At 46.0% G+C, this 11,183-nt stretch overlaps 1 protein-coding gene and 1 long non-coding RNA gene across 5 annotated transcripts in view; one reads left to right on the forward strand and one right to left on the reverse strand.

Annotated features, from left to right (window-relative positions):
- ZNRF2 (zinc and ring finger 2) overlaps window positions 1-4,882 on the reverse strand; it is a 60,294-nt gene extending 55,412 nt beyond the window's left edge. Inside the window, exon 1 of one of the 2 annotated variants that reach the window (XM_048077988.2) lies at window positions 3,987-4,859. In XM_048077988.2, the coding sequence (XP_047933945.2) occupies window positions 3,987-4,497 (511 nt within the window). In that variant the 5' untranslated portion in view covers window positions 4,498-4,859. Of the gene's footprint in view, window positions 1-3,986 lie in introns of both variants that reach the window. The other variant, XM_066991959.1, reaches the window with a different exon arrangement.
- Window positions 4,883-5,050: 168 nt separating this feature from the next.
- Window positions 5,051-10,027, forward strand: LOC106046650 (uncharacterized). 3 transcript variants are annotated; one of them, XR_010829245.1, is made up of 4 exons: window positions 5,051-5,259; window positions 5,781-5,886; window positions 8,879-9,013; window positions 9,747-10,027. It is a non-coding gene; the product is annotated as an uncharacterized lncRNA (long non-coding RNA). The 3 variants fall into 3 exon arrangements; XR_010829244.1 differs by lacking the exon at window positions 9,747-10,027 and having other exon boundaries at window positions 5,051-5,327; window positions 8,879-9,406; XR_010829243.1 differs by lacking the exon at window positions 9,747-10,027 and having other exon boundaries at window positions 8,879-9,405.
- The last annotated feature ends 1,156 nt before the right edge of the window (window positions 10,028-11,183 follow it).

The following is an 11,183-nucleotide window of genomic DNA, read 5'->3' on the forward strand; positions in this document are numbered from 1 at the left end:
GGGAGAGAAGGGCAAGGAAGTGACCAGAAGATATTTGATTCCCCAAAAAAGGTGTGAGAAAGATGAAAGGAACCTTCTTCCATAGCAAGGAGAATTCATTCATCGCCTCCACCGGCTATTGTTGCAGTCAAACGCTACTGTAAAACACATACAAGATACTACCCATACAGCATTACATACATTCAGTGGCTAGCAATGAATCCTGCACTGTAAGATACTTCATGAAATAGCCTGATCATTAGTTGGCTTGAGAAGAATGCAACAAACTTCTTTCCCCTAATAAAGTTGTAGAGAAGCAACCTAATGTCTGAATTATTACTCCAAGTCTTGAAGCAGGCCTGAAAGATGTCAACAGTTGTATCTGACAACACTATGTATTTAAAATCTGTCTCTATATACATCACACAAAATTGGATATGATTGTATGTAAGACAATATGAGATTTTGTATAAGACTTCTCTGCTCAATCAACCTTAATGAAGAACTGATGTGGTGAATTTTAAAAACACGGTATGCAACATTTCTGCTACAGTTGGATTCTTACATATTTGTTTCTAAGAGAAATCACAAAGAAGCAGGTCTTTATTCTTGCCTTCTCGCAATGTCCTCAAGAAGCAATTTAAATTTGAACACTGTAAGTATATTTCCAGCAGGTGATTTCACCAACAATTCTCCCTGTTGTGACCACCCAGAAATAGGATCACGAACATAAAGGGGGCTCTAAGGAGCTGCCAGTATTTCAAGTGACAGAAGTAACACACCAGCGGTTACTCAAAACAAAGAGAATTCTGAAAGATGGTCCAGTTTGCGCCAATCATGGCACATATTGTTGACAAAAAGAGGCTACATTACAACTACGGCAGTAGCTTTGCTGTAGTAGTGACAGTCTATGAAGAAATACTGCCTAAAAACAGAGTGGAAAAACGAAATTAACTATGGATCCCAAGGCCAACTCTTTTACAGGCTGTTCTTAGAGAAGTCAGCATGTTTACTTTGGGGCAGGGAGAGAGGGGAAGTCCCATCCACGGAGGACCAGAGCAGGAAGCTACTGGTCACAACTCTACAGTTATCACCCTAAAGGAAGCTGGAACTCGGCGCCGTGTCCCAAGACAGTGCTTGGACATCACGCGCAGGCCTGGCCCCTATGTCTGGGAGCACCGTACGGTCTTAACGAACTTGGCCCTCACTCTGTTTACTGCCCTCAGCCTCCCCCAGGAGTGCTCGCCACACAGTTAGCTATGTTACATGGGTTTCTTTTGTTTTTATTCTGCGATGCCAAGGCCTCAATTTGTCAGCAAACTGAACTCGGAGTTAACACATAAGGTGCATGGCCGTATTTCCTCCGTTACACTTTGATCCTAAGGATGACAAGCCTGAGGCCTGCCAGGACCCCTAGGCCCTTAGAGCCAGGAGAGGCTGCCCTAACTACAACTAGATAGACTACTATGAGTAGGTAGGCTCCTACGGAAGGAACAGAGCAGCTAACTCATCCTATTTTCTGATACGTTAACGTACCGCATCATAATACCTTGTAGTACATTAATGGCACATTAATAAGCATAGTATAGGCTTCAGTGTGCTACATTACAGAATTAATATTTATACATTACTTCTGTATGCAAAGCTGCTCAGTAAAAGTGACAATAGAATGTAATTCACTAATGGCAAATTAATTACAGTAATCTAACTAATGTAACGCCCACGCATCACTGATTGATGAAGCCAAGCAGTATGCCTAAAAACACAAAGAGCCAAAGATTCAGTTCAACTTATTAAGGTTACTCTTGCTCTTCTTTAATTTGAATAGAATTGTTGTGCTAATTCTCAAAACTAATTGAGGTAGTTTTCAAGACAAAAAGGAACAATTCAGTCAATTTGCAAGTTACAACACAAGGGAGGGAACTTCAAGCATGCATTTAATACACAAGTTAAATGCCAGATACCACACCTAGACAAGCTTGAGCTAGTTACCATCAGGACAAAAACAATCCTTGAAGTTATTTTTCATCATGCTGATGCTACCAATTTATGATCTTCAGTGGGGCTACTCATTCCAAGCACTAGTTGTTATGAGGAATCTAGAAGACACAAAGCATGCAACTATATCAGGATGCCTACATTCAACGTGATGTGGAGTTGTATCACTGATATTACAGAACATTTAAATTGAAGGAAAAATAGTGTTTCAAGTGAGGTTTTTTTCCACAAGTATTGCAGTATTATGATTAAACAGCTACTCATCCTGATAGGAAATACTAAGATTTTTAGAACACAAAACTAGATGATTTACGATCATCTCATGACCACCAAAGGACAATGCATTTTAACACTTGCTATCCAAAACCCCAACATATGGCATTCCTTATTTATTAGTGAGTAGATGAAGAGCATGCGCCTCTCCTGGTGCTTTTCCTGCACCAACAGAAGCAACAAGCTCTGCATCATCTCAGCCCATATCCTTTTTAACATTCCAATTTCAGAGATTTGTGAAAGACAAAATATGCTGTACATACAAACTGTGCTGTACGTACATATGCTGTACGTACAGCAATTAACACATTATGACCTGTCATAGAAAAGCATAATCAAGTTCAGAGTTACCCTGAAGAGACCCTCCTGCTTCTGAACAGTTTCCTAGATTGCTGCTCCTTGTGTGTGCACTCACATTTAATCCAGTCCCTCCTTGCAGCAAGTTGGGTTGTGAGACAACAGTTAAGCAGGGAGAAAAAATGAAGTTTTTCCTCTGAGCAACAACTGCCTACACGTTTTAATGATTCCCTTGTGCTTAGTACAAATTGCACAAGTCAGTGATAGGGCATCCTTTCATCACTGAAAGAAACGCGTGTACCTTCTTCCCGCAAGCTATGGCGATGGTATAGCGAGTACCCCTGCAACAAAGCACTACTATTCGGCAGCTTGGTACTATGAGAACAGTTGTTTTCTCTCTTAAGGGCAAATACTCCTTTATTATGATAGGGCTTGACAGCTCTCTGTTATGTCCAAGCAGTGCACTGGGAGGAGACAGTTTCAGACCTAGGAAATAACAGCTCTGATGTCTCCAGGTCAGCACACCAGCGATGGATGGTGGCAGGCACGTGACAGCAGCCCTGCGCTCCCCGCAAGGCTCAGACCGAAGGCACTCTAGCCTTGGCTACCAACAGGTCGTGTTACAGCAGAGACGAAAACCCAGTCCGCTACAGACAGTATTGACAAATCCATTAATTGGAATACAACAATGGGGGAATTACACATTAACCCCCCACCTTCCAAAAATAAAGCTTTTTTTTTTTTGAGGCTGGTTGGTATTTAGACAGGTTATAACGCATATCTTCTCTGATATGCATTAGATTTATGGAAAGAGTGAATCCATTAAAAAGAGGTCACCTTGGACCTTAATGTTTGACTTGTATGAACAATAACCTTTAAATAAGCAGTACCGAAAGCAGTCAGCAACTTCCGTGCAGGTTTTTAACTTCAAGGTAAAGAACCCAGGTGGTGAAACGCAAGCCTTCCACCAGCGCTATTCATCTAAACATCGCAGGAAAGACAAAAAGACCGCTACAACTCGCTCTGGGTTTAGTGTGAGTCTTTAGAGGGCCCCTGCTTTTTGGTGAATTCAGAGCGGCTTCGCCTCCTGCCTCGACACCACGCGGTCCCGTCTCTGCAGGCGGCTCTTCGGAGCCGCGGACAGCTCTGCTGCCCAGCCGCTCTCCTCTTTTAGAGGGGGGGAAATAAATGCAGAAACTTTTTGAACTTCTCTTTTCCCTCGCCTTCCTCAGGGCCGAGAACTCCAAAAGAGGAACGAGCTGATACCAACCGGTGCCTAGAGAGTGTTCGGGGCCGGTTTGAGAATAAACGGCGGAGGCACATGATCCAATTAAACTCTAATTATGTAAGTAGCAGGCAAGAGTATTTACACAGGCACCGATTAAAGCCCCGAGCCGCCGGCCAGGCAGGCTGCGCTTCCCCCCGCCCCGTGCCCTTACCTCCGAACAGGTGCGGCGAGAGGTGCGCGGGCAGCGAGCCGATGACGAGCCGGGGCCCCCCGGAGCCACCACCGGAGCCACCACCGGAGCCTCCTCCGCCGCCGCCACCACCACCACCCCCGGGGGCCCGCTCCCGGCCGCCCTCCTCCGGGGTGCTGCTGACCGAGTCCTGCGAGCCGTAGGGGCCGCTGCTGTGAGGGATGCTGAAGGCGGACTGCGCGGCGCGGGCCCCCGCGGCGGTGGCGGCGCCTCCCAGGGACCGGCTGCGGGGCGCCGACCCCGCGGCTCCCCCCGAGGCCGCCGCTGCCGCCGCCGAGCCGCCGGGAGCGGCGTGAGGAGCCGCCGGCGCCGCCAGGTGCGCGGACCGCCCGCCGCCGCCCGCCGCCCGCCCGCCGGTGCCGTTAGCGCCGCCGCCGCCGCTGCTGGAGGAGGAGGAGGAGGGCAGGTCCCCGCCCGAGTACGCCCGGGTGCGGCCGTTGGCGGCGGTCGGGCTGCTCTGCTTCGCCCCCATGGTCCCGCCGCTGCCCTTCGCCGCCGCCGCCGCCTTCCCGGGGGCGCTGGGAGTCCGGCCCCGGCGGGGGCGCTGCGAGGCGCGGGGAGGGGAGAGGGCGAGCTCGGCGGCTCGGCGCGGAGAGGGGAGAGCCGCCCGCCGCGATCCGGCTCAGCGGGCGGCCCCGGCGCGGCCGCTGCTCGCGGCTCCGCGGCGCCACCATGAGCTGCTCGGCACGGCGCTGGCTCCCCCAGAGCGGCGGCACGGACCCGCCGCCGCTGCTGCTGCTGCTGCTGCTGCTGTCGCTGCCGTCCCCGCTGCCGCTACCGCCGCCATCCTCCGCCGCCGAGCTCTGAGGGGGGCACCGGCGGCAGCAGCGCCGGCCCCGAGGCCGCCCGCCCAGCGCCGTGTGCCTGTGGCGAGGGAGGCGGGACGGGGCGGGCACGGCGGCGCAGCCGCTCCTCCGCCGTGTGTCGCCATGCTGGGGGCGGCACCGGGCGGCGGGACGGGCACGGCGACGGGGAGGGAGCGTGGGGGCCGGCTCCACGCGCCGGGACTCTGCTCCCCTCAGCAGCCGCCGCCTCACGCACCCCGAAGCCCCCCCCCCCCCCCCCAAGGGGCCGCGGCCGGCTGAGGAAAACTCCCCTTGTTATCCCCAAGAGCTGTGCCCGGGCAGGGACTGACCCCAAGGGCTGGCCCTGTGAATTGTTCCCCTGGGGGTAACAGGCTCCGTTTGCTCACCGCGGAACAATTCGAGGCAAAATGTTGCTTTGTTCTTCACCGGTACGTGATGCTGAGCGTCGTGTGCCTTGAATGTGTACAAGCGTGATTCCTGCCACCAGTCGTCCGGGGTGAGCTGCTTGTTTTTACGGGTTGCTGCCTGCCGTCAGGTGCGGTATGTCGCCGCGGAGCAGTGCTACACACCACCCCGGGACTCGGCCCCGCAGTCTCGGTAGCGTTTCCAGCTGCGTTCACGCCGAGATCACCACGGCACGGCACCCATGGTATTTTACAATTAACACAGCAAAAGAGATCAGCACCTTAATTCATATACAAAGCATTACTCTGCTGCTTCTGAGAACGCTCGCTCTCAGACGCGAATAGGCGCAGAGGCCTCCCTTTTCCCCCTCCTTTCCCCATCTCCATTACAGCTGCGTGCAGCAGGACCTGGTGCTTAGGGACATGGTTTAGTGGGTGACACTGGTAGTAGGGTGGTGGTTGGACCAGCTGATCTTGGAGGTCTTTTCAAACCTTAATGATTCTATGGTTCTATGATTTATTTATTTATTTTGACATTACTGCAGCTCACAGTTCAGTTTGCAAGAGGTACCACCGCTTGGGATGGAGGAGGAGGTTACCAACACTAACTACTCATTCCCGCACCAGTTTCCTGGATGGCTGAGCCACTTTGTGAGTAATCCGAACCCTGTTTAGAAGATCCTGCTGTAAACTGTTGCTGGTTTCAGTACAAGGCAGCAATTCCACAGCTGTCTCATGAACAGATTGTTCCCCGACAGAGCTGGGGTCGATAATGTGCTGTCCCATGCTATGCCATCCCTGCTTGTGAATGATGAGCTGCAGTCTCTGCTAGCAGGGGCAGATACCCCAAGGTAGACCAAGCATGGACACTTTCTAGCTCAGTTTCCTAAAGAAAAAAAAGAAAGTGTGGTCGTTCTATCTGCTATACCGCTAGCTCCTTTTGAAACCCTTGGACAGCTTGAGCCAAATCTCTCAGAGATGCCAACGATATAGGAAGCAACCAGTCATTCAGAACTACCTTCTACATGACAGAGGTCCTATTAATGTTCCCACAGAAGGAAAAGCTACAATAGGAGTAGTTGCTTGATCCCAAGAATCCAGATGGGGAAAGGATGTTGCCGCTGTGACTGATAATTTCTGCCACTCACAGAATGCTCATTGCATGTTTAGCCCTATTGGAGAAGGTTTAGAGGACAATGTGCTAATAGATTCATGGAGTTCTTAAAATTCCCACTAGTGAGTAGTAGTGAAGCTGGCTGGTAGGATAAACAGCATTTTGAAAATACTGCATTGCTAGACAGTACCACAGTACCGTCTGTAATTTCCTTACAGTGATTCTAAGAGTTGAGCAGGTATTAAATACAGATTTTATTTGGCTATGACTAACCTTTTATTCAGTTTAGAATTAAATAGTAAAGCCTATGGGGGGAAAAAAAGCCCTCAAGACATCCAAAGAGTTATTCAGTGTTACAGTCAGCAAATTACCTTTAACAGCACAGAATATTTCATAGAAGAGAAGTCAGCTGCAGAAAGCAAGTCACAACAGCAGGACAGCTCTGTCTCCTTCTCAGAGAGCAGGGATATTCCCACTCAGATGTGATTTTCTTTCTTTTCTTCCATTGGCTTCCATGCATTTCAGGCATTTAAGTTTAACATTTGCAGATCTCTCACTATCAAGTGTGAATCTAAACAGGATACTTACCTCAGAGAATGCCTACATCTTTAGAAAAGCGATGTGGCATGCTTCTGAGCCAGCTTTCTCCCCTCCATCCTTCCTGGTCCCTCTTATAAATGATTGAATAGAATTTCTTCTGCCTATGGAAAGTTGCTCTCTATAGCCAATAGTACAGTTAGGTTTTCAAACTAATGTTTCTTCTAACAAATGACTCTACAAGCACTAAGTCCTGTAGAGGCAAGTACCTGGCACTGTAGCTTCCACACATTTGTTCATTAATATGCTCCAGAAGTAGTTTGCATAAAATTTTCAATTTCCTACCCAGCACAGAAAATAATCATTGGCAAGAGGAAACAGTGCAAAGAGAAAGCAGAACATATTGCTGCTGACCAAATTTCCATAGATCTCTGGGACTCAGCAGAAAGTACATAGTTGTATGAAAATTAACTTCCACGGGCCTACGTGGATGAATGCTGTTATTATTCCTGTAGAAACATATCTAGGGAATCTTATTCATAATTAAATAAGCATGAAATAGGAACTAACCTTGTTCCTTGTCCAGGATACTGGAAAAAATACTGGTTTAGACAGGCAAATACACTTGCTGTTCTTTGTTGTAAGCTGTATACCTCCATTTTAGTTCTGGTTACATTACCTTGTCTATCAGCAAGTGAAAATAATAAGCTTGTTTCTTCACCAGTTTCCTTAAAAATACCAAGTGGCAGGTGTGCCCTAAGAACACAAAATTGGCTATAAGCTCATAACATTGCACATCTTGGAAACTGTGCTGATAAATGGAACAAGGTCTGAATTTTGGTTAACGCTGAGCTGTGCTGATGGATCATCCTCCCTCTCCCCTCCTGCTCACTTCTTCGGTGGCTTTTACAGGGTGACTACAATAGCTTTTCAAGCAAAGTTTCGTCTCTGGCAAAAGCATCTGACCCTGGACTGAAAAAGTCAGCCAGAAGTTCAAACTGTGCTCAGAGTTAATCAGGTAGTCCTTTTTGAAGGACAGTGGCTGAAAAAACAATAGCAAATACTCGTAACATAGAGTTTAATTTTCTAGTAACTAAGATTCACTCCTAGTAGGGCATGGGGAAACTAGATTTGCTGTTCAGGTACTGAACTAGGGGTGCATGCTGTGGTTGGAAAAGATCAGTGAGGTTTTTATATTACTGTACGTTTCAGGTGTTTAAAATAAATCGCACTGCACAACACCTCTCCACAGATACTGAAAGTAATGTTCAGTTGCTCACACAGAAAGCAAAACAGAACTGTTTCATCCCTCTCAAATACGAATTTTGTAAAATTCACATGCCTTGCACCTGCAGGTTGTTTAAGCCATCTGGCTGACCAAACTGTCCTCAGGTATGTTCACACCTCTATGCTAAAGGAAAAAGGCCCTGTATTGTCCCTGGCAGTACAACTATGAATTACACATAAGTCTATTGTAGGCATCTTTTTATGATGCATTTTGATATCAGTGTGTCTCCAGCTGGTAGCTGGTATCCTGAGATATGTAGCAGACCTTACTATTCAATATCTTAGATTTTTATTTGCACTGAATAACACTTTGTTCATGTTGGTTTTAATCCTGCAAAATTTATGCACATGCTTACACTGGTGCAGTAAAAACAGTCCTGCACTACGCTGTCATCGGTCTTCGCAAAATAATAATAAAAAAAATGAGCAGCTCTGAAAGTCTTTCCAGGTTTGGGTCCTAAAATTATTCTGGAAATGTGTGGTTACTTATGGTTTTAATGTGAGGAAGTTTATCCTTGTTTTATAGAGATTCTGCTTAGAACCTTCTGCTTTTTGTTTGAAGTTTATGCTTTTCTGAAGTTTATGTTACACCATAAACAATATGCTGTATTTTGTACACTGGAGTCACCCATGCGGAAAGATAATGTTCACAAAAAAGGATAACCTAGTCTTAAAAATAAATTAACATTTTTCCTTAACTTACAGATTGACCATTTTGTACAGGAAGAAATACGTGGAAATAATTTACCTGAAGAAATGGCAATTTGTGCTGTGCATTCCACTACATCTGCTATGAAGCAGTACGATAAGAAATACACTTTAGTCTAACAGTTCTAATGGGTAAGTGTATTCACCATAATAATTTCTAAGCTGTTCTACATTCAGAGTTGGATTATTGTAGCCAGTGAGTACCACAGTATTCACCAAGGCCAAATGCCATTCACATGAATTTGCCATTTGAGTGCATAATCAGGCAGTAACTCGTTCTCTAATAAACTGCATTAGTTCTATGTGTTAGTTTGTTGGTTTTTTTTGTTACCATCTTTGCACACAGTATCCCATTCTATATACTTCCTGACCTTTCATACATCTAGAGCCCCCCCAGTGCTATCTTTCTTCAAAAGCTACAGCACAGACCTCTTTTATTATGTGCTCAAGGAATAACTAAAGACAAATAGTGGCTTAGACCATGCCCATGCCTACACTAAAGGCATTTGCACCAATTCATAAATGAAGTGACATCAATCTGTGTTTATTTGGGCAAGGCGTTAATACACAGATCTGTGGGTATGGGAGTATGGGGGTGGATTAGTTGACCTATAAAGGTCCCATCCAGCTGATTTTTCTGTTTCTGTGATTTCTAAGAAGAGGGGGTGGAGGACAAACTAACAGATGGGAAGTATGTTTACTCTCTCTTGTTTTCAGATCTCGTATATCAGTGCCCAGCGATGCCAGCTGAATGTGGATTTGGGGGGGAGGAGTGTTGATGGCTTCAGCCCTCTTTATTTCTGCAGAGGGAAATAATATGAGTCTTTCAAAGTTTATTCCTCAATGACATTGTTTTGTCTTGCAGTTCGGAGTGCTAGACCATGAATCCCTTCTGCACCTAGAGAGGCATTTGTCTTTACAAAAAGCTCTATCTGAACAATTCATGACAGTTAATAAAGAAAGCACTTCGAGTCCTGACACACTGAATATTACACAGGTAAATCAGTCTTCAGAAGCTGATTGCAGACAAGTTCTTTCACAGGATACATCTTTCATTAGTGGTACTAATTGCTTGAATGCTAGACATCTACCGAAAGAGATGAGTAAAAGGAAAACAGAGTTACAGAAACAATAACAAAATGACATATGTAGGAATGACAGCAGGTGGTAGAGCCATGTGACATTAGATTTGCCAAGTACAATTTGTATTCTCTCAGGTTCTGTATTTTCTGCCAAATATTACCTTAAATTCTCAGAATCCAGGAGAAAAAAATACTTTTGTGTTCATTTTTGCACGGCATGTGGTAATATTTTCAATTGATAGTTTTAAGTATTGTTCTTTTAATATATTATATCTTCCTACTTACAGTCTGCTACTGATAAGCCTAATAACAAGAAACAAAAACATACCAGGTAGCTATTCAAAATGCTTTTAAGCACAGCTGCTTGGGCAGTCATGCTTGCGCTGCAGTGACTTCTTGCAACAAGTCAAAGGGACAGTAGCAACTTCTAAGTATAATAAAAGCAAGGTGCACTAGTATATGTATCAAGGTAATGCTTCATTAATGAGTGCACAGTGAAGAATATAAAAGCACATAACTGGATTTTTCTGAAGGCCATACTGACTTGGGAGGAATGTCAAAGCGCTCCACTTCCCATTATGTGCCAGAAGCGTTTTCTGCCTAGGCTTCTGTGCATCATGCCTGGTGTAAACCAGGCACGAGGGTGGTGTAAAAGGCTCCATCTGTTGTGCTGGCTCCAATCCACTTGGCAGAAGACAGAACCCATGAAAATAAGAGATGAGAAAAGGGAATTGTGAACCCACTTCCTCCTCTCCCCACTCTATCTGTCCCTGGTATGTTCTTCTCTAGGAGCAGGAGGAGCAGTGTCCTTGCTCTTGATTGCTTAAAAAAAAAATTAGGGGAGTTGGGGTGCTTCATGCATCTTGCTCAGCCCTGTGGTAACAGCACAGGGGCCATTCATGGTTTGGATTTGGAGGTTTACATTTCTTAAAGAAGCAAAATGTTTTCTAAAGAGTGAAAAAAAAACAAGAGTCATTTTACCACTTTGGGAACCAAGCATACACTTCCTGGTTGGTTGCTCTGCTCGTAGCTGGTTTCGTTTCTGTATTGAGAAAATGCCAGGCAAATAATAAATCAGGTTCAAGTTCAAACAGTGCTTGTAACAGTTTGTTGTAGCAAAACATTTCTAGATGATGAAATGTTCTAGGCAATGGGACTGCATGGACTCAGTCTCATCAGGAGGTTCTCATTGAGATGAGTACTGCTAGTTACAGGATTAG

Source organism: Anser cygnoides, chromosome 2 (genome assembly GCF_040182565.1).
Source record: "Anser cygnoides isolate HZ-2024a breed goose chromosome 2, Taihu_goose_T2T_genome, whole genome shotgun sequence".
Taxonomy (NCBI): Eukaryota; Metazoa; Chordata; class Aves; order Anseriformes; family Anatidae; genus Anser; species Anser cygnoides.